The following is a 23,255-nucleotide window of genomic DNA, read 5'->3' on the forward strand; positions in this document are numbered from 1 at the left end:
GTTTGTTCACCAGAGAGCACTCAGAAGTTGATTTCCCACTGTCTTGATATTTAAATACAAGATATTTGTAACAAGATGTTTTTTGAGTAATGTTACGTGGTAATATTTCATTATTGGATGTTTAAAACTCATATCAGTATTGGCCTCAAAATCGAGTCAGGGAATGGATGTTACATATAAGACAACCAATATCTTATAAAATATGATTTAAGAGAATACCATGGTATTACTATTTTTACTTCTCCCCCCTCTGGTAAATAAATATAAACCAAAAACATTATTTTTGCCACTCTTCACTGGAACAATTGGTGTCGGCTAGTTGAAAACTCAAAGACACACGTTTAAAAACTGCACCTGAAAGCGGCATCTATGCCTCACGATATTTTCGGCAGCGGCATTGTTGCTCTCTGCTCGCGGCCGTCGTGGATAATTTGCCCACAGCAAACATTAACCTTCTATTTACAGGGGAAATGCAAGCTTTTTGTATTCGCCTGATGTTGTTTTCCTCGTAAACCTTACTTAGTTCGTATCTTTTTTGTTTTCAATTCAGGCACGTTGCTAGCAAAAAAAAGCTAGCTAGCTTGATTAGCACTCATCGCAAAAATGAATTCTAACACGCACGTCATTCAGGTGACAAATGTCTCCCCGAGCACAACATCCGAGCAAATGAGGACTCTGTTTGGATTCCTCGGAAACATAGAGGAGCTCAAACTGTTTCCACCTGAGTGAGTATTGTGAAATATAAACTGGTAAAACGCTGTTTTACCTAGCATACGCGACTGACGCTGGGCTTCTCTTGAGGCCTGTATTATCGAGTAGGCCTCGTGCTAATACTAACGTTTGCCCGCGCCTTTAGTGAAAGCAGCAGCAGTCACTCCCCCGCGTGAGGGACACATACTGACCATTTCTTCTATTGTGTGTTTATATGAGGGATTTTGCACAGATGTACCTATCCGGTATTGCACAGATGCAGGGGTGTAAATAATGCCCAGTCAAAAGAAAACTAACCAACAACTTTGTTAATCTGTTAATTGTTTGAGTCAGTTATTGACAATAGTGGACTCAGGAACGTTATTAAGATCATATAAGTAGCAATACTGTACCACAATTTAGAAATTATTGGTTACAAGTTAAACCCCTGTCTTCAAAATCTTCAATAAAAGTAGGAAAGTATTAACAAGAAACTTACCTTCAAGTTTAAAAGTAACGTTACTCAATATGTAACGCAAATCTGCTTTTATGTATTATCATCTATTATACTATTACATTAGTATCATTGATGCTGTGACCTGTAAGATGCATTTTTATATTGTAGCCGGATGCAGTAGAGCTAATTTATTCATGTGTTTATATTGTTGGGTGGTTTAATCTAATCTATAACAATGCATCATATTTTAATAAGATTTCAAAATCTTCACCTGCAAAGTAACTACAAGTACCTAATGAATGTGTTGGAGTAGAAGTACAAAGTGGCATGAATTAAAAACACTAAAGTATAAGTACCTGAGAATTGTGCTTGAGTTAATGTACTCTGGCAATTATTTTACATTTATTTGTTTTTCCCTCAAATGTCAGAAAGTAGTTACAAGTTCTCATAGCGTTAGTCAAGTTTGAATAGTCTAAACCCCAAAGATATTCAGTTTACAATGATAAAAACACACTTAAATAAAGCAGTACTTTTCCATATTTGAGTAACTAATAGTAGCGTAAGCAAAGCAGTTTTGTGTGATAACTTGTTAAAAATCATTGTTTTTAAAATGAGCGTGAATTGATTTAATGTTTCAGCCCTGAAAAATACTAAACATTATCCTGTCCAAGCTTCTCTGCCTTTTGCTTCTTTACACCACTGTAAATTAAACAATTTGTGATCTCAGATTAATCAATAAAAGACACACATTGCAGGCCTAGATGTAGGCTAACGGCTGCAGAATTTCTTAATGTAGTAAATACTTATTTATACAAAGTGGAATAACAAATGAACTCAACGCTAATATTGATATATCAGTGACCTCCTGTTAGCATTTTCTTGCTAGATCACTTTCTAATGAGTTATTGCAATACATACTCTACAGTATTTTAACATTGACTATAATAGGAAATAATTGTTCTCTGCTTTGTATTTTCCTGTATCGAATTACACCTGGCTTCTCAGCAGGTAGGAGATGTCGAGGACTAACAACAACAAAGGTTCAAAGTGTCAGTGATTGACCGTGATCTTTGATTCTCAACAGATTGTCGATGAGAGTTGTGATAACACCATAACACACTATAAAAAAATATATATTTCCACGATAAACTGTTGGTCTAGCAGAGGATGTAGAAGTCAGAGAGTGGATGAGATTGTACAGCCCGTGATACATTATTAAGTTATTTGTCCCCAGGGACACACAAATCATTCAGGTCAGTTAGAAGAAGGCATGTTTGGTGTCCTTGTTTGTATTCTTTGCACAACATATCTGTATTTTCTTCCAGTGACTCTCCCTTGCCTGTGACTTCACGTGTCTGTTTTGTAAAGTTCCTTGAGTCTGAGTCGGTGGGAGTTTCCCAACACCTGACGAACACCGTCTTCGTGGACCGAGCCTTGATCGTGGTCCCTTTTGCTGAAGGTGGGTGTCTGTTTTATTCTTGTCTCGCTCACATGGCTATCTCTGAACATGCATCACAATGTGTAGGTTGTTTTGATAGCTATTGCAAACACATTGTGAGTTTTTTGTGACCAAGCAAAATTCGCTAAGCTTTTCAGTGCTTGGCATTTCTAGGTATGTAAAAGGGAAATGTAAATTTGTGTCCCATGTCTGACAATCTAGCTGTAAACTTCTCTCTCTGTTATTTGTGTTGTGGTTTTCATAGTGGACAAGTCATTTGCAGAGAGCCCCTTCCTTGCTGACTGAAAGTGGTCCTCTGCTGCCATCAGGAGATTAGAAAAAATAATGGCACCAGGCTCGCAAGCCCCCTTCTCTCTCTTGTTCTGCAGTAAAATATTAACTCTTTATTTTTTCTCTTTGTTCAAGGCATCTTTTCTATTAAAAAAATAGCCACACAACTCTTAAACAAAATGAGGGGGAGGTGGGAGAGGGTGCAGGGCAATCTCAATTACTCACATGTGCAATCATATTTATATTTTTTAATTTAAATGCATTTCAATTAGTAGCACCAGACTAGGGATGCCCCGAGCAGATCTGCTGGATCGGTATCAAGACAGATCAAGATATTTTTATTTATTTATTATCGACTTTCAAGCTTGAACCATTTCTGATCCTCTGTTTATATTTAAACACTTTGTACTCTCGGTAAGCCAGTTGTCAAAAATGTAAACATTCTGCATAGGTTACACACCTCCTTTTTCTAAAACAATCCACACAGCCACTCTGTCCATGACATTATGTAGGAAACCATTAGAGACCCTACACATACACACTGGTGTTTTCAGTTACTGGCTGATTAGACATTTCTTTTTGGTTTAAATTGTGCAGGGCTATGGTGGGAGTTTGCTTGGGTCACCACACTCCAGGTGTAAGTTGCCCCGCCCTAACAGATGTCAATCAAGCACAGGTCCCCACATTTCTGAGAAGAGGTCGAATCAGCCAAATAAATGAAAACTTTACCCGTGTGGCTCTGTTTGCTTAATGCAGAGCTGTTCCCAAAATATCCTAACTGGATTCCCTTATTAAACATATTCTAGGCCTGATTATAGCTAAATAACAAAGGTAAATATAAATACTGGATCAGGACTTGGCAGAACGCAAATATTAAATGGCTCCGATTGGGGTAAAATGTTCGGGACATCCCTACACCAGCACAAAGCATGCAGGATAGGTTGACTAATCAGCTGTGCATGTTAGAATAGATTTTGAAGGTGTGTGTGTGTGTGTACCATCTACACAGTTGATTTGAGCAGATTTTGTGGGAGTTGATTAGCGTAAAAAATTGGTTATTAATCATGATAAGCGCACAAACTGCCTTTGGCATTTACTTGCTTTATGTGCCAAAGTCTTGTATTATTTTACTGTGCATCTGTATTTCCAAAATTTTCACTAACACACAAGAGATAAAAGTAGTTTTAAGCCTCTGCTTGATGTTGCAGTAAAAATGCTTCTCCACACATGACTCTGAAAGAGTTGAGTGAATCTCACGTTTAACAGTGGTGTTTCTTTTGTTGTTGTGTTTTACAGTTCTTTTTCCTGGTTCAGCCAGCCCTATATACCAGGCCCTGCTGAAAATGCCACCAACAGTTTTGTCTTCTGCAGCCTTATCCTGTTTCTCAAGTGTCCTTTCTGTTGTGTGTGTGAGCGTGTGTGTCTCTCTCCACTCTCTCTCTCTCTCTCTCTCTCTCTCTCTCTCTCTCTACTCACTCTCTCTACTCTCTCTCTCCACTCTCCACTCTCCTCTCTCCTCTCTTCTCTCTCCATTCTCACTCCACTCTCTCTCTCACTCCACTCTCTCTCACTCCACTCTCTCTCACTCCACTCTCTCTCTCACTCCACTCTCTCTCTCACTCCACTCTCTCTCCACTCTCACTCTCTCTCCACTCTCTCTCTCTCTCTCTCTCTCTCCACTCTCTCTCCTCTTTTTTAAAGTAAAATGTCAGATTAAAAATAGCCTGTTTTCAGATTGCACCATGGATGATCATCTCCATAAGATTTTCCCTTTGATTTTACTGTTTGGTTTCTTCAGCTTTGGGCACATTTGTCACGGCTTTTGCTGGTAATAGCTCATAACTGTTTTAGTGCCGTTTTATCTTTGACATTGTTTAGTGTTTTAAGTGACTAGCGGAACTGTAGCTTGTTAGCAATACTTAATCTGGTTGGCAAAATACGTTTTTCTGTTTTGTGGTGGGATTGTACAAAGTAACCACCAACTAAAGCCCAGAAAAGGTAATATGTCTGAACCGTTTCTGTTTTTGTATTGGTAATGGTAAGTGATGTTGAAATGTACCCTTGTCTCCACCCAAATCATGAACTTTGTTTTCTGTATCTCAATGTTTTTGTGTACTTTATAGCGAAGCAGCCGGCACGAGTCGCTTGTTCATAAAACATCTAATGAAAGTTGAGAGCACATCCCACGGGACAACTGGCTGTGCTTGCTTACGTTTGGTTCATGACTTAAAAAACAAGTACAGGTGATAAAATCTTGGCAGTGTTGACCACAGTGTGTATTGTGACTTATAAACTCATAGCTGCTAATCCTACAATCATACTTTCACAAAAAAAAATCAGGGATCAAGATTTACAGACAAGACAAAAAAAGTGGAATTCTTTTTTATTGTTTTTTTACTTCAGAGTAGTAAGACTGAGGAGGCTTGTCTGCAAGTCTTGTCTGAGTGTTTATCGATGTTTGGTTGGAGCATGTACTGAAATGTTATTGTTTTTCTCCAGGAGTCATTCCTGATGAATCTAAAGCTATGTCGCTGCTGGCTCCAGCCAATGCCGTGGCAGGAATGATGCCCGGGGGAGGCCTTCTGCCAACACCCAATCCTCTGGTGAGTTTTGACAAAAGCTTGCATTGTGTTTCTATTGCTATACGAGTTTCTTTCATCTAAAAGGTAATAGATTATTTCTGGTTGAAAAACCTTGGACTTTGAGAAACTGGTCTGTAAAATATCAGAAAAAAGGGAAGAGTGTTGACCCATAACTATTATCGAACGTTTTGTTGCGAGTGCTTTTAATTTACTGCAGAGTGTAAGAGTGTCTGCATTTGTTGTTTCAGATGGGGGGAACGCCATTCGGAGGTCTTGGAGCTCCCAACATGGAGCAAATGGCTGCCATGGGAATGCAGGGCCCTAACATGAACCCCCAGGTGAACACCTGATCTGTCACATTCACAGTCACAGCATGTTGAAACACAATTTCTTTCTGACGGTAACATCCTCCTCGTATCTTTTTCAGGCTCTTTCTGCAGACTTCCTTAAGCTCATGCAGTCCATGGACCCCAAGTAAGAAACTATACACACTCTCATCCAGGGAATGTAATCCTAAATATTTCTTTTGAGAGAAAAACTAAATAATTGATGGCACTTGCAGACTGAATCCATTAGCGGCCGGACTGAACATGAATCCAGGGATGAAGAATGATGCCTCCAATAAGGAGATTGAAGAGGCCATGAAGAGAGTCCGAGAGGCCCAATCTCTCATCTCTGCAGCCATTGAACCAGGAAGTGAGTGTTCCCTTTCCTCATGTCCCTTTTACAGAAAAGACTACTATTATTTAGCCGTTTGTAGTTATGCTAATGTCTTGTTTCATTGAACCTTGTGCTAGAATTATGTTCAGTCATCTGTGGAATATTTATTTCATTATGGGAGCAACTAGTGTGGCGGATAGCCCTCTGAGAATAAATAATCTACCAGCATTTGGCACTTTCCAGATGTTCATTTCTGATGTGAGCAATAAATCTACTACCTGGAAGATATTTAACTTTGCCATTGTTTCTACAGATAAGAAAGATGACAAGCGCAAACATTCCCGCTCGCGTTCGCGTTCACGCCGCAGGCGGTCCAGATCTCGCTCAAGACACAGGTAAGGACCCCCCCGTGACGAACTGTCTGGACTCGCAATGTCTGATGTAATAGCAAATTTGAAATGCGGGGTCAATAACGAGACGTAAACAGTATTTCTGGCAGTAATTTGCTATGTTTTAAATGTGCCCTTTCTTCATTTTTGGCAGACGTTCGAAGAGCAGGTCTCGGCGGAGGTCCCATTCAAGGAGTAGAAGGAGGACCAAGAGTCCACGCAGGAAGAGGTCTCACTCCCGGGATAGAAGCCGCCGCACTAGATCTAGGTCAGCATCTCCACTGTCATCCTCAGTACTGAAATGCCTTTTTGTTATTTTACTGCAAACCACGTGTGTTGACCACTGCTGTGAATTCTGTATTTGTAGTCACGCTTTTTAATTTTAAAACTGCCCCCTTCTGAATACACAATACTTTGCATTCACTGGCAAGAGTTGCCAGTGCATCCAGTTTATGCTTCCTGTGATGTGCTGCTGTTGACCGCGCTTGTGTCTGATCAGGGACCGGAAGAAGGAGGAAAAGGCTAAGAAAAGATCAAAGACGCCCCCCAAGAGCTATAGCAGCGCCAGGAGGTCTCGAAGCATCACTCGGTGAGTCGAGCCGAAGCTTTCGATTATTCCATCGAGTAATCGGATAAGAAATACTTTTGTATGTTTGCTATTGCTTTTCAATAAACCTAAATAAGTCGGGTGAATAATTGGTTTCCTTTTTTAGAAAAATATATTTTTTTATTACCTAAATTGAATAAAATATCTGTCTAAACTAATTTGGTGTATTTATTATAAAAAATACAAATCTTTGAAAGGGACTATGAAGGTCAGGGTAGGGAACCGTTTACATTTCAACTGGTACCAGGAATTCAATGTGATACTTGAGTCGTTATTGTAACTCTAATAACAAAAATGTAATTTCAGTTGTAAACGATAAGTCCCACCTTCTAAATTTCAACATTGTTTATTAAGAACATTTTACACTGCGCACTCCCTACAATCTCCAGCCTGTCAGTCTGTCACCAGGGCATAGCCTGAAACGCTGTTCAAAGTGTGTTGGAAGAAGCACATGTTGCCCTGTACTGATGAAGCTGATGAAGTTCATACTCGCTCACCCAGATGCTCTCAGCCACGGCTGATGTAATGTGAATCGGTAGTATCGACGTGCTTTGGTCGGTACCCTGAACAGTACAGAGTTCAGTGTTATATATTTTTTCATGTGTCATGTGTTCAGATTAAACAACGCTTTGATGAAAATAATTTGTAACAGGTGTACTTCCTTTCCGTTAATGTGACGCTACATTCAAAACTGCAATTAACTTCAAATGGCAGCGGTCCGTGATTTGGCAAGAATGACAAAAATATTAACATTTCTTTTTTACTTTGTCTCAGGAGGCACAAGCGAAGCCGCACTGCATCTCGGTCCCCCAAGAAGAGGTTGTCCAGGTCTCCATCGCTCAGACGGTGAGTTGTCAAACGTGTTTTACATGCAATTACTTTATTTATATTTAGTACAACAAGTGAAAACATTGTTATGTTTGTCATGTTCATAGTCACAAGAAGGAGAAAAAGAAGGACAAGGAGCGTGAGAAGGACCGGGACAGAGACAGGAGGGAGGTTAGAGACCGGAGCAGAGATGAACGAGAACGCTCCAGCAGTAAGAAGAAGAAGAGCAAAGACAAGGAGCGAGATCGCGATCGCAAGTCCGATAGTGAGAAAGGAGACGTAAAGGTACGTTTAGAGCTCGGATTGACTGATTGACATTACTTTCATCTAACTGAACATCACAGTTGGTGCTACATTTCATGTGATTTTTACTAATTCTTCTAAATTCCCATTTTAAAATTACTTCAGTTGTCTCCACAGGTGACCCGGGATTATGATGAAGAGGAGCAGGGTTATGACAGTGAAAAGGAAGGAGAGGAGGAGGATGAAGATGAGAGGAAGAGCGACTCTGACTCTGCCTCGTCCCCTAAAGGTCAGAAGGAGATGGAGAGATCAGTGACCCAAGTCCCCAAAAAGTCCAAGCTGAATGGAGACGACCACCATCAGGCAGACATGGAGATGAGCGACTGAGAGCGTCCCGAACCTGACCGTGTTTTCTTTCCACTGTCCTCTTTTTATATTTTTAATATAGGCCACAACGTGTCTGTGCCTGTTCACTCAAACTTTAAAAGATTTGTTGTATTAACTGTAGAAGCATCAGGGAAGGAAAGCGGTTCAATAATTTTTGTAAAGACAAGAAAACAAGGACTAAAATATAAATAACATGAGACGTGGTTTTTAATTGTCATTGCTGTACTTTTTTTAAGATCCTGATTTTCTTTTTGTTGCCTTTTGTGTTCAAACGTTGTCTTCCTGACAGTAGACTACACCGCATTTCCCACTAAAATGCTGTCTGTGTAAATATTTACTAGTCGGGATTAAGTCCTTTCTTCCTTCAGACTGTTAGACACTCTCCACCCAGAACCAACTTCATGGTTTTTGGTTGCTGAACCATTTTGCTTTAACTGTAATGCACAAAGTCTTGTTTCAGCTGACCTTCCTATTTACAACCCTTTGTAAGTGTACACTGTAGATTGAAATGTGTTGTTGCAATGAAGTCAATAGGTTTTCCAAAGGAAACTAATAAAATTGGGTCAAACTGTCGATTTGTTTTGTCTGTAACTTCCTACCTTTGCCACTGGTTGCCTGGAAACTGCTCAGGGTAAAGACTCACTATCCTTGGGACGTTTTCAAACATTCTTATTTTACGACTTATCATACCAGGACTTTTTTTAATTAATTTTTTAGGTTGAATTTTAAAAACCTATATAGTATAGGTTTTTAGTTAGTCTTTTTTAAAATTTTGTTTTACAAACTTATGACACTTTCATGATTTTCTGTTATCAAATCATAACAGAAGTTATCTTGTGGCACTTTTTATACAAAGCAGGTTAGCACATCATATTCTTTATAATATTACTTACAGAGACCCAACAGACAAATTACTCTGCATTACATTTTATAATCTTTATGGCATACTGTATAATTGATATTCTGATGACATTTTTTAACACTACCATATCTTTAATGATTGTTATGGCATACTATTTTTATGACTTTCATGACACTATACTATTTATATTTTCATGACCCACTATATTATGACATGCGCTGGACTAGTGTTGACCGTTGCTAAGCTAACTAGTTGCTAGCTATAGCTTTAACAGACAGATATGAACTTTATCTTTATCATTCTTCTAATGCAAAGAGAACGTGAGCTTTAAATCAAAAGGTTTCAGTCTAACGGTAAATTATGGGCGTAAAAAACCACGGGAGACCAAACTCTTGAGTTATGTGTAATTTTTATTTTTTAGTACATTTCATATGAAAATAGTGTTGCAGACTTGTACAGTTTTTGCCGTGCAACGGACATGTAGAATGAGGAATTCCCTCATTACATGGAAAATTCAAGCAGCTGCTGACAGGAAGGAGGATGAGATGAAGTGTTGTCAGTGACGAGGCGCACTTCCAATAACGTTAGATGCACCTGTCTGTACAAAGCTATGTGAAAAATTAAATGTACTGTATTTGGTTATAGTGATACTGAATATAACACCTTAACTTTAAACTCCAGGAGCAGGAGAGTTAAACAAACATGAGCACAACATCTGTTTTTAATAAACACATTTTAAGAGCTCATGAACCAAGAGTTTAACTTTTCCAGCCTCCAGTCAAGTTCATTTCCAGAGGAAGTTTGTTGCTTTGAGCTTTTCACCCTGTGGTGAAGATTGTCTGTGTAACACATCTGGAGGAGGTTCATAAGGTTTGTCAGATATAGTTGGAGGTGAAATAATGACAGAAGAAGAAGAAGAATTAAGAAGATTCATTGTTCCTTTAAAACATTACAAGTATGTACAAAAATAGCAACTGCCACCATGTTACAAATCAACAAACCCTCAATTAACTTGTAACGCTACATAAAAAAAACACCACACAACTCTTCCTGCAGAGGACATCTTAAACTCACCAACACAAAGAATAAGAAAAGAGAACATAAAAAAAACCAAAACCCATGAAACATGTATTTACATAATGTGCAGGGGAAACGTTTGGTTCTTGTTATGGTGTAAAAATGGCATGAACGTCATTCATTCCCTAATATCTACTTACTATACAATCCCCAGCTCTCTCTCTTTTTTAGCACGATTGTACAGTTAGTTACATAGTTTACAAAGGTGTAGTAAGAAACACAAGGCTTAGACATAATTACTTACACATGCTGCCACTCCAACAAACTAAGAGAAAACTTTGTGGTACCATAAAAATTGCAGCATTTACTCGATGAAACAATAATAATTCAAATGCAGGGTTAAAGGTCGAGTATCACAAAATAAGTATTTATGAACTCAACTGAATGTAGTGGATTCTAAATAGTGCCCGAAAGTTCAGTGATGCTACTCCATGCCCATCTCTCCCTCTCTCCCACACAAACACACAACACACACACACACACACACACACACACACAAAAACGGATTCTTAGGTTTTCAACCTACAAAAGATGCCAATTCCCTTAACATTTTCCAAAATTGATTTTCATTGTAGAATTGGTGGAGTTTCTCCCCAACGTGTCACACTATATCAGCGCTTCACTACAGGTCAGTTAAACACATTCCCTTTATAAACATTGCTTATATACTTAAATACATAGCATCAACTGAACTTTACTTGTACCCCGTATACGGAAAACTCATTTTAACTTCAATGCCCTCTCACTGATGACTCTCAGCTCCAGGTTAGTTGCACTTCCTGCCTCGGCCGCTGATTCAACAAAAATCTAAAAAAGGTGAGAATAAAAACCTGCAACACTGAGCTTAAAAACACTTTGTTAATACGAGGAGATGTCGACCTCTCCGCCACGGCGGGCTTCCAGCAGCTCTGATGACGTCCTGGATGTCAAACTCTGGTCGTCTTGTTGCCGTTTGTGTTCAGCGTTGGGTTCTGCGATGGAAATCCATAATCCCCGTTTTGTAATTGAAAAAGTATGTTTTGTAGTAATGTTCCCTTTTCGCACGATTGTTTCCTGTTCCAGCTTGAGAGGTTAAAGGTCGGGGAAGCGGCTAGGGTCTTCTTTATAGTCGTTGGGAATGGTAAAAATGGACTGATCAAACTCATCATAGCGAAACTCCTGAAACGTGACGGTGGCTGTGATCGTAGGAAAGACGGGGATGTCTGCAGGGAAACGAGCAGAATCACAAATCGTATCTTTGGTAGATATATTTTTAAGTCTCAAATGAAAAAAAATCCCTTTCAATCTTCTTTTACACAGAACGCTTCTTTGAGTTACTTTTACTTACCCAGTTTGACAGGAAAGCCAGGGGGGAGCTTCATCTGAACAAACTCCCTGAGCTTATTAAAGTGCTTGAAGGGTGCGATCACCTCCAGAACATTCAATAACCTGACGGAGAACAAAAACACAAATGGTGACGCTTACAGAAAGGAAACTATTAAAAAATAAACTTAAAGCTGAAATAAAAAACTAAAATAAGGCTAACTTTACTGGTTATAGAGAGATATAGATAGATGTTGGCGTATTTCGTTAGATGTCTTAGTTTATAATATTGATTACAACAGTATTAACTTCATTGGCTGCTTTTATCAACTTTTATTTTAAGCTCCACAGGACAGAACTGTAACTCGTCTTTCTCCAATTACTGTTAAAGGAACAAATCATTCCAAGAAAAGGTTTTTCAGTCATTTGCACAAATGACTAATTTGCCTTTTTTATCACCACGGTGCACATGCAAGGAGTCAATAACATGAGGGATTCTGCTTTTTAATAGCAGTCTGGATGCCGCGTCGAAGGGAAGACTCACGATTCGATGCCCAGAGGGAATTCTTGACTCATGGCTATCGTGGCTTTGAAGTTTTTCTTGCTCTCTTTGCAGACCAGCTCTCTTCCCAGATGAGGAGCTCTGAGAAGGAGAGATAAACAACAACATGTCAGAATGGATTTTCATGCTTCGTCACTCATTTTCTTTTTTTCTAAACAGAAACTGAGTGTGACTCATCAGTCAGAGGAAACAACTTAACTTAAACTTTGTGTGACACTGAAACTTGGATGTTTACCTGTAAAGAATTCCATAAAATCCCCCCAAAAATGTAAATAATAAAGCGTGCGAGAAGACAACATCGTCTACGATGTGTATAGAAATGTAATAAATTATGCAACGATGATACTGCAGAAATATATTCACTATAGAAACTAACTTTCCATTCTTTCAGAAAGGGAAACGATAATAGTGGTTCATTTGGAAGGACAATCAAAAACATTTTGTCTATGAATTACAGGAACAGTGTTTTTCTTTAATGCTCGGGCTCGGCTCTAAAACATACTTTCCATTGTCAGCAGTGATGTATTCTTCCCAGGATATAGTGTTGGGTGAAGGGGCAGTTAGAGATTGTCTCCTCGCCGGCTGAAGAGCAGAAAGAAAATAAAAAAGTTAAAAGCAGATCTGAAGACTAAACTACTGCAGGGTCACACACCGGGTCAACACAATGGCTCAACTTCACGCTGCTGTCAGACAAAACAGAAAGATTCCTGATTAAACTGACAAGTCGAGCTTATAATACGGACATTTCTGCTCGTCAGCAGATCTGAGAAAGGTCACAAGAAGACCTCAGTTAAGAAAGTGGAATCTCCTTCTTGATTTACTGTCACAGAGCGATGACGTGCACAGCACAGGCCTCTAGAGGGCCCCGCTGCATCACTAAACCCACTAACCTCCGTTTGGCCTTTTCAGACTTCACACACAAAGTGAACCTGAACTACTATCATTTAGTACGTCAGTAAACATGCGATATCTGAGACGTGAAACTCTTTAACAGTGTTCTTCGTACATATTGCCCTGAACAACGGCGTTTCTGCTCTGAATCCTCGACAGGATCACATTTCTACAAACACAGCAGCAGTAAACAGTAAGCAAAGAAAAGCTTTAAAGACTCAGACTGCAGTCGGTTTCATTTGCAGCTCAATATGAATGTTTGCTGAGGTGGGAGCACAAATTGAGGGTTAGGAATTTTGTTGTTTGCATCGTACAAACAGACGGACGGACGGACGGACGGAGAGACAAACAGAACATGTACGAACCCATCGCTGTAACAAAGAAAGAAAATAACTTATGATCAGAATGTTAGACATCAACATCTATCATGGCAGTATACGTCAGAGGAAGCAGTTCATACACTAATATACATACAGTATGATACTGACAGATCATCAGTCAATCATAATAATGAAAAGCAAGGCCAGTTTTTACTAACTCGAAGATTTGCTTCCAGTTGGTACAAAATATGATTGTCCTTCCGCCCACACTTCAAAATACTGATAATAACAGAACAGGCTTTTCTGATCATTTGTATCATCAGCTGTGACTGTAATCACCTTCTCACCAGAACACCCAGATAAAATAAACCTTCTTGAATAAACAAGTTCTACTTCAGCGTCACTTTATTTTAAGATTGCTCTCGCTGACCCTGAATTAAAACTGAACATCCCTCCTAAAATGTGACTTTCTCCTCAAATGAACTCGCTGTTCTTGGCAACATTCACCTTGCATCAGACCAGCTGACCTCCGTTGTAAGCTGTGGTTAAATAAGGCAACTAGGGCAGAATAATGTGGGAACATGTTGTGGATGACGAGGCGTCTGATTGTGCCGAGAGTCTGCTGCGATACAAATGGAGACGATATCTTAGTTCCCCTTCTTCCCTATCTACACTGCAGTCATCACAGAAATGTTTTGGTGTTTTCACCGTGGGCTGCGGCCATGTTAAGGGCTCGCTCTCACACTGTGTGTATCAGTTCTGGCGTGTTGTTGTGACGAGGACAGAGCACACAGCCTGCCGAGGCCCTGATCTGCTGGTATGTTGGTCCCACCCCTCCATCATTCCATCGCACAGGGTTTTAGCTTTCATCCATGTGACCAATAGTGTCAAGCTCTGTTAAAAAGCCCCCCAGGCTTCCCTGGGTCCACAGCCGCAGAGCTGACCCGCTCTCCAGCAACGTCACAGAAGCTGCTTATTTTCGTCTCACCCACTTTCCACGTATCGTTTTCCGCTGGAAACCAACACCCACTGAAACACAGCTTTTCCACTTTAAACATGAGTAATTTCAAAGAGTATAAATAGGTCGACAGACAACAGAGGACACTGTGATGAGACCAAGGCCAGCACAGAACAAGGGAGAGTCGACAGAAAAACAAACAGAGCAGTTAAAAGGCATCCATTGAGTGTCGAGAGGCTTTGACTTCACTGTGTGGCTTTATTATGTGTCAGTGTTCAGACGAGGGCTTTCTAAGCAAGCTCTGGAACATACTACAGTGACGGATAATGGATGGGAGAGTCGTTCCTGTGAATGTGCGGCTGTGTAGATTCCACCACTAGGTGGCAGTGCTGGGATCCATGCATTGTGGATGAGGAGGGGGGGGGGGGGGGAAACGACCACGGGGAGTCAGGCAGCAATGTTTCAATAAACCATGCAAAGTTGATTGACAGGGTCTGAAAGGAAGTCAGGTGCTGATTCTAAAGAATATATCTTTGTGCAGATAGTGAGAACTGTGAGGCTTATTTTGTCGGAGACTCAAGTCCTACCCCAAGGTTCCAGCGGGACAGGACAGTTTCAGGACTGGACTGGTGGTTACGCTGAAGGCAGAAGTAAACAGGATGTTTATGGACAGAGCAATGCTCCAATTGGTTCTCATTTTTACTAAAAAAAAAAAAGTGAGTCACAAAGTAACTTCAAATGTTTAAATGTGCGTCTTTGCTCTCCATTAGCCCTCATGTATTCTGTTTCATACTGAGTAAGCCTCTTCTGGGTCCGGACCTTCTCATCCACCGGGTTCGAGTTGACTGATTCTTCTGGCATCCGGATTTCTCAGTTAAAAAAAAGAATCAATCAATCAATGAGCGCCGCAGGGGGCTAAAGGTTACTTTGCACCATAAACGCCAGATCTTCTCGATATTGCCCGACATGGTTGTTCGTTTGTACTTTGCTCTGCTCCTGATAGCAGACAGAGTTGTCAACTTGTTAGTGAGGTTTTGCTTGTTTACAGAATGAGAACCCGTTCCGACAACAACCGGAGGGGATATGTAGCGGAGATACATTGCGAGGAATTTCTGTGACTACATTTAGATCCTGTGAGATAGTTTCAGGTGTGAAACCTTTAGTTCCCTACTTCGTTTGCGGGGGCAGAATGTCGCCGATTGTTCAGAGAATCACTTTGTGTTATTGTTTCTTCGGTGTGAGAATGTTTAAAACCAACGTTTTTTCTTCAGGGTTCTTCAGATGCACGGGGAAATGCAAAGAGGGATACAGGAAAGAGACTTTAAGTTCCTCTGGTTCCTGGAACATTTTGGTCAAAAAGGGCTGATGAAATACATAAAACTAATTAAATTAAACATTCTACAATAACATAGGTCAGATAGAGAATCTTAAATCTACAGTGTTGTGATCTGTAGGCTGGAGACACTTGACACTGGATGTTGGTTTATACTTTAGTACCGTACGCCATAGAGAAATGTAACGGCACGCTGCGGCGACGCAGACAACTGTGATTGGTCCGCTTGGTAGCTATGGTTAGCCGCTGCAGCCTGGTTTGTTACGCGCATAACTTTGCTGATGTATTTCTATACTGCCAACAAAGCTAGTTATTGACCTTTTTTGAGACTTTGAAGGGCTAATATATTCATGTTTCATCATTTGATGTACTACTGTTGTTCAACATGTATTAGCTCCAGCTCCAGCTCCAACATGATCCGCTCAGTTTAAGTCGCCATTGGCAAAGAAAGGTTTAATTGCAGATGCATCGGTGCACAAGTACAAATGCTCTACTGCGTATTAAAGTACAGACTGTACTGTCCAGTACATAACAGCACTGTGGGAGTCATTAAATATTATGTGTCTTTAAAAAAAAGTCAAGGTGGATGTTAATCCTTTTGGCTCCTGTGTAATGTCAATGTTTAGAGCACCAATCTATGACAGGATGTTTGTGATGTGATAATCTGTGGTGCCCCATAAACCCAAAAATCACATCCTGGGTGATGCTGGCGGGGCATTGTGGCACTGAGGCTGTACATTTGATGCTCTGGTGGAAGTCCCTCTGCTTCCTCCATCAGCCATATTTGAAAGCTGACTCACCTCAAAGTTCTGCTCGATGAGATTCCCTCCTTTGCTCAGGCTCTCCATGATGGCTTTGTTCCTCAAGATGTCCTCCTCGCTCAGATGTTCCCGTCTCTTCCTGGATTCGAGCACCAGACCGTTCACAGAGTAGAAATCTGCCAGAAAGTTTCCCACACGCTCCTGGAGGTAGAAGAAACAGTAAGATGAGTCCCTCCCCGCCGAGTCACCAAATCATCTTTTAAACACATGTCAAAAAGGACAAAGGAGCGAGAGGACGGAAAGCAATACCCACAGAACCCATCCTTCCTTCCTGCCCCCTGCCCCGTCTCAGTTAACGTTGAGCCTATCACCTGTGGTTCCTTCCCGGGGTTATCACTGATTTATTTACCGCAATGAATAGCAGAATTGTAGTTCTGAAACAAGAGTCATATTCTAACACGGTGAGATAACAAGGAGACGCAGAGGGGTCAGGCTAATAACACATAATGGCGACAAAATGTATTATTTGCCCTTAGGTATGGAGAGAAAAGAGAAAAAAGGCTCATTCAGTCCAGACCTGTCAAACGATTGCTAATTTATCTGCAATCTTTTGCCACTATTGCTGTTACAGTAAAGTAAAAGTAAAAAGGGAGACTCCAGGGATCCATATCTTTCTGTGAATTTAATAAAACAGCAAATGCAGCACTCAGTCAGAGCACTTCCCCTGACCTTCAAATATTGTAAGGCCTTTATATTGTCCATGTTCTTCAGATCAGACATGTCGTAAAGGGCTCAACAGTCTGGGTTCCTTTTAAGTAAACCAGCTGAAACCTTTCATATATAGTTACTGATGTTATGTTAAACATAACCTGTGATATATCTTCTGATGTATATCTGTGTAACTTCCATTTCCTGCCTTACCCAGACAATTGATCAAATTCTGTCTGAGTCAAGCTACTAAAAATTCCAGAAATTCCACATCCAGGTGAAACCCTGTGACCCCCAGCTGACTCTGAAGAGGTGTAGTGGTTGGGAGTATGATTATGATAAGAACAGACACAGACCGTCTTGTCCTCTCTGAACAGCCAGCCGGTCTGCGCCCTGGAGAAGGTGATGGACTTGGTGGAGAGAGTGGCGGAGTACACGTCGCTGCTCATCAGAATGTCCACTTCCTCCTCTGTCTCCATCTCCGACTCCTGAGCAGAAAGCACAGAGTCAGGAAACTACAGAGGTCAACACAAGCAGGGACTCAGTGTCTGGAGAGCAGCGTCACGTTGATGTCGGTCTGTTGTTCCAACACTTTGGTCAAGAGCAGGAGATCTCAATATGGTATGAATATTTAAGTGATAATGACATCTGACCTTCTGTCTAGTTTCACTCTCAGGTCAAAATAGGAATGTTTTATGTAACGTAAACATACTGTTATATTTTAACAGCCTTTATTCTAGCGTCACCTTCAGAACAAACAATACATGTTTTAGTCCCACAACCAAAAACCTCTAATGCGGTAGAGTTAATACAATTAAACGATTTACAGAAAGTTAATCTGCAATTATTTTGATAAGCAATTAATAGTTAGACGTGATTCATCAAGCAAAAATAGCTTCTCAAATGTTACCATTTGCTGCTTTTCTTTGTCTACGGTGACAGTAAATGAAATGTTTTTCAGCTTTTAACTGTTAGTTGGACAAAACAAGATATTTCAATATGCTATGGCAACATATGAATGCAATCTTTCACTATTTTCTGACATTTTGTAGACAAAACTATAAATCCAATGATGAAAACAATTGACAGTTGCAGTGTTTCAGTCTTGTATCAGCTCGTGTCTCACACACACACCTCATGATGTATCCGCTGGTAGACTTTCTGTTCGTTGTCCAGCACAACAAAAGACTCGGCGGGGATGGCATTGCCGTTGAAGATGAAACTGAGGTCCCCACGCTGACACTTCATGTCTGTGAAGTCTATCAAGGTAGTGTCCAGTCTACACACACACACACACACACACACACACACACACACACACACACACACACACACACACACACACACACACACACACACACACACACACACACACACACACACACACACACACACACACACACACACACACACACACACACACACACAGAGTGGGTTGAGTGTGGGAACTTTAGACTCATGAAAGGAGAAGACAGCCAAACAAGGAAAAAGGAAACGGAGGATGACAACAAAAGAGCTGCACAGAGTTTAACTTTAGCCAACACTAAGACGCCAGCACACACAGTGTCAAAACTGTAAGCGGAAAGAAAAACCTGTGATGGATGTCACACCTTTGCTCTGAGAGTTTAGAGACCATGTGTATGGTAATCATTGCCATGGGAAACCAACAACACAATTCAAGAATCTTTTTTTTTTTCTCCTCACTTTGTCAAAGTGGGTAATCCTAAAATGAGGTGCGCCAGCAAAGAGAATATCTGCTCTGTTTGTGAAGACCAGACACAAAGTGGTAGGTGCTATGGGTAGGTATGACAGGCCTGACACACTGGAGCACTAAAATGTAAATGAACTTGCGGTGACAGTTTCTCTCGCTTTCTCCCTGCAACTCCCGGTTAATAAGAGGGCATTTTGAATACCAGATTACACCGCCAGGAGCAGTTCCAAAGAATAATGACAAGCTCCACATCAAGGATATCTCATGCAGCATGCAGAGACACGAACACACTCTTTTATGTGTCGACTTCATTTTTCAAATGGATGTAGTCGATATGTTTTTGATACCCAAATATAGAAGCACCGGTGTGTGTGTGTGTGTGTGTGTGTGTGTGTGTGTGTGTGTGTGTGTGTGTGTGTGTGTGTGTTGGATAAAGAGCTGCCCTGGTTTGTCTAACACAGGGGTCTGCAACCTGCGGCTCAGGAGCCACATGCTCTTTAACCCCTCTGTAGTGGCTCCCTGTAGCTTTGACAAAAAAACAAAACATGGAACATGTATTTTTTGTTGCACAGTGGACACTCTTTCAAAGGGAACGCCTCTTATCTTGGAGTTTGAGGTGATATTGTGACACTGAAATATAATATTTTTTTTAATATTTCGTCAACTAAAAAATGCGTCACATTCTCCTGCGTCTACGGGCGCGGTGCCTTTCCCTGCAGGGGGCTTATCTTGAGTTATTTTATTCAACAAATATGGAGAGGACTCAAATAGGCTGCAGAGTTCTGTGTTTCATTTATTTCAAAGTAGGCCTGAACATGCCACTGTATTTAAAGAGTTGTGTGTTGTCTTGTTAAAACAGGTACAAATTGTCATTCTGTAATTTCATAAATGCAACAAATGTAGTATAACTATATGTTAAATCTATAAGCTGTGTTATCAAATATGTTTTGCGGCTCCAGACAAATCTTATTTGGTGGAAGAGGGGCCAAATGGCTCTTTAGATAATATATAAAATACATACATATATATATATATATATATATATATATATATATATATATATATATATATATATATATATATATATATAAATATAATATAATAGTAAAGGTTGCCGACCCCTGGTCTAACATATAACCCAGTGAGTGTTGATGTCTGTGTATATGCCCTCGCTGTGAGAGCTGAACCTCAAGGCTGCTGAACGCTGCTCGGTGTTAGCTTTTTGCCCACAAGGCCATGAAACGCAGCACCGTGGATTTGTGATGTAGATTCATTTTTGTTACTACGTGTCAGAGTGTGACACATTTCTGCTGACGTTCTTTGTAAGCGAGCTGTGCGGCACATTACTGTAACTCTCCTTCTATGAGGCTCTGATTTAAACTGTAACACAGAAGTAAAAGATCTGTGCACAGAGGTGTCCCTCTTGTGATTCTTCCTCACACTGCCGGGCACTGATTTCACAGTCTTAGCTAACCAAACAAGTTTGAGGAGAGAAAATGGAGCGGTGGAGAGGAGCGGTTGGTATTTGCAGCACAAGATGACAGATTAATTAATTAAGACTTAAAAAGTAACAAAGTGTCTCGATAAAATGTTTTCAAAGAAAGACTTTGCTGTGGTTTCCATAAGTTGGTATTCTTGTTTACACAAAACCACACAATATATTGCTGATACAAAGCAGCTGTAGAATAACCTTTTATGGTCTTCAAACATCACACACTTTATTAAAATGCAATTCATTTGTGGACAGGACTTGCCTGATGTTGAGGCCCTGCTTGTAGATCTTACATGCATCTGAAGGCAGGATTCTGGAGAGCAAAGGCACTGTAACATGAAGAAATACAGTAAGGACATGTGAAATGTCTATATTTAGAAAGCACACTCAATAATGCAGACCATCATCCTCCAAAGGATACTTCATCCTCAGTATCATATAGCTCTGTAGACTAGAGGGCTGTATACCGTGCACGTCTGTGGCTAAATATGTAATACTTACTGAAGTAACAGAGCAAGAAACTTCCCTTGCTGTTCTATCGTTGCTCAAAACTCAAGAAGGTATTTTAAAAAGACCAAATATAATTCTGTAAACAACTGCATTGAACAAAAAACCAAATGCTTCTATAAATATTCAGCTCTCTAACCTACAAATTATTTATTTCATACACAATTTCCATTTACAAATACACTGTTATGCAGTTTACATTTAGTTACTATCTCGTGTTCCTGTAATAATCTTGTCCACCTTGTCAATAATTCACAGAGTACACAGAGTACACAGAATTCAGTCCAGGCTCACAGTCTGAGGCCAGAATTGTGCCGACTAAGCAAATGCTTCTACACCAGCACCAGCAGATGCTTTTAGTCACACGGTACATTTCATCTGCATCCAGTTTATCAGGTGAAATGAGGTGTCAGATCTGTGCAGCAGGAGAAAACATTTTGCTTCTATTATCAGCAGCTAGTTCTGATATAATCATAAAAAGGAAGGATGTTGACATTAGTGGATGATGTGTCACTTCATGTCCAGCAGGAGGAGTCATTTTCAGCCTGCAGCCACTGATGAATCTGACAGTCAATGTCCTTTAAGGCACATAAACACTCACTAACCAGGCAGACTTTGGCAGACCCCCCCCCCATCACATGTTTCTGTCTGTAATGCATTCTTCTCTTGGTGTTTCAGACTACACTGTTATTGAGGACACATGTTTCATTTCCAGAGTGGATGATGTCACTATCGTAAGACAGCAGAAGGTGTTGGTCGACTCACCCCAACTTTGGAAGTCCCAGTGTAGCTCCAAGTAAAAGTCTCCGAGCTGCAAACAAAGACAAATGCATCTCAATCACAAGCGAAACTACACGAGTGGAAAAGATGGAAAATACAGAGCTACTTGTGAAAAGATGTGTTTTGTGTGCATGCAACAAAAACTGAAAAAATAAGAAACTAGACCAATTTTTACAAACAAGACATCTTTGCAGAATAGAAATCTATTGATGCATCAAAACCTTTCAGTTGACGTGGACCTGAGTAAACATGAGCTTTTCTCTCCATCCACAACTAATTACGCCTGACTGACGCAACTCAATGCAGCCCAATTATCCTGCCAGGTACTAAAATGGGATGATCTGAACTCATCACCATCACTGGCGCTCTCAATCAGTTATTGCCGATGACGTCGGGCAGGAAGCGGATCATCATTTCCCAGAGCTCATTTGTGATTATGACGCAGAAAAACCTCCTGACTGGCATCTCTGCCTCATCATCCAGGAAGGATCACATCCCGTCACGTCAAAAACAGGCTACCCAACTTGTACAGACATCAAAAACCTGCCGTTTACATTAAGACTGAAGCCTGTACTATAGAGACCTCTTTAAATGCAGTTAAAAACACACAGGGTTTAGGATAGTCGATTGCTTTTGGTCTTGTTTTGTGCCCATCTGCTCACGCTCTTGTGGGGGCAGCGTGACTGCAAAGCTGACCTGGAAGCTAAAATCACCAGATAATTACGCCTACAGTTTGGCCTCCAAAACTTCCTGTAAGCAACAACAAGACGGAGAGGCTCCTCGCCGTCTGTCTGTACGCGACTAAATGTTTACAGTGTGTGTTTATGTAAGTGGGACATCATGTCACACAGAGACACGAGAAACCCTGAAGGGTAATTGTCTGTCTGTTAGCAGTTACATGTTTACAGTGTGTGTATGTACGTAAAAGCACTGAGCTTTTCTTTACCATTTAACTGGTACTACTACTCTGCCTTGTTCATAATGTGTGTATGTGTGTGTCCCTCGTGGCTTGGTTTTGTTGTGATGTGAAGAGAAAGAGAAGATGGCAGGGGAATGAGAAGTAAGAAGATCTGATGAGCAGAAACAAGGAACAGCATCAAGACTAACTTCTTTCAGGGCTTTCAGTAGTTTGGGCCTCTTGTCCTCCACAGTCTCTCTGGACTGCTGCTTCAGCTTCCTCAGCAGCGCTGTGACTGAAAGACAATAAAGTGAGAGCAACAGCATCAACAATGAGGCAGATTTATGCAGCGTAAAAGGGATGGCTGAAGAGCCTTTTCTACACAGAAAATGATATTAAGTGTATTAGAGAAATGTCATCTTTTTCCCATAACGTCTAACTGAATCTTTTCCAAATGCTTTTACTGAATCTGACCCCACCACTTAACTTGCTCCAAGATTTATTCCCTATATTCAAAAACT

At 40.5% G+C, this 23,255-nt stretch overlaps 2 protein-coding genes across 3 annotated transcripts in view; one reads left to right on the top strand and one right to left on the bottom strand.

Moving 5' to 3' along the window:
* The first annotated feature begins 354 nt into the window (after positions 1-354).
* On the top strand, positions 355-9,145 carry LOC115006998 (serine/arginine-rich splicing factor 11-like). Of its 2 annotated transcripts, none has more exons than XM_029429629.1 (12): positions 355-725; positions 2,473-2,606; positions 5,376-5,479; positions 5,707-5,796; positions 5,886-5,932; positions 6,021-6,154; positions 6,432-6,513; positions 6,662-6,775; positions 7,007-7,096; positions 7,889-7,960; positions 8,050-8,227; positions 8,351-9,145. In XM_029429629.1, the coding sequence occupies exons 1-12, from the start codon at positions 604-606 to the stop codon at positions 8,570-8,572; spliced, it is 1,389 nt and encodes a 462-aa protein (XP_029285489.1). In that variant the 5' UTR covers positions 355-603; the 3' UTR covers positions 8,573-9,145. The 2 variants fall into 2 exon arrangements, with proteins under 2 accessions (XP_029285489.1, XP_029285490.1); XM_029429630.1 differs by having other exon boundaries at positions 604-725; positions 8,363-8,572.
* Positions 9,146-9,824: 679 nt separating this feature from the next.
* Positions 9,825-23,255, bottom strand: part of ankrd13c (ankyrin repeat domain 13C) — a 28,858-nt gene continuing 15,427 nt past the window's right edge. The window contains exons 4-13 of the mRNA XM_029429007.1: positions 22,944-23,029; positions 21,822-21,867; positions 20,812-20,878; positions 18,481-18,625; positions 17,703-17,834; positions 16,678-16,839; positions 12,878-12,957; positions 12,358-12,456; positions 11,839-11,939; positions 9,825-11,713 (exon numbers count right to left, since the gene is read on the bottom strand). Coding sequence (XP_029284867.1) covers positions 11,583-11,713; positions 11,839-11,939; positions 12,358-12,456; positions 12,878-12,957; positions 16,678-16,839; positions 17,703-17,834; positions 18,481-18,625; positions 20,812-20,878; positions 21,822-21,867; positions 22,944-23,029 — 1,049 coding nt within the window. The 3' untranslated portion in view covers positions 9,825-11,582. The remainder of the gene's footprint in view (positions 11,714-11,838; positions 11,940-12,357; positions 12,457-12,877; positions 12,958-16,677; positions 16,840-17,702; positions 17,835-18,480; positions 18,626-20,811; positions 20,879-21,821; positions 21,868-22,943; positions 23,030-23,255) is intronic.

Source organism: Cottoperca gobio, chromosome 4, assembly GCF_900634415.1.
Source record: "Cottoperca gobio chromosome 4, fCotGob3.1, whole genome shotgun sequence".
In the NCBI taxonomy this organism is placed as follows: Eukaryota; Metazoa; Chordata; class Actinopteri; order Perciformes; family Bovichtidae; genus Cottoperca; species Cottoperca gobio.

Coding starts and splice junctions, on each gene's coding strand:
- LOC115006998 (XM_029429629.1), top strand. CDS start 604: ATGAATTCTAACACGCACGTCATTCAGGTGACAAATGTCTCCCCGAGC. Junction 6,155..6,431: donor TGCAGCCATTGAACCAGGAA/GTGAGTGTTCCC, acceptor TTGTTTCTACAG/ATAAGAAAGATGACAAGCGC. Junction 8,228..8,350: donor GTGAGAAAGGAGACGTAAAG/GTACGTTTAGAG, acceptor AAATTACTTCAG/TTGTCTCCACAGGTGACCCG.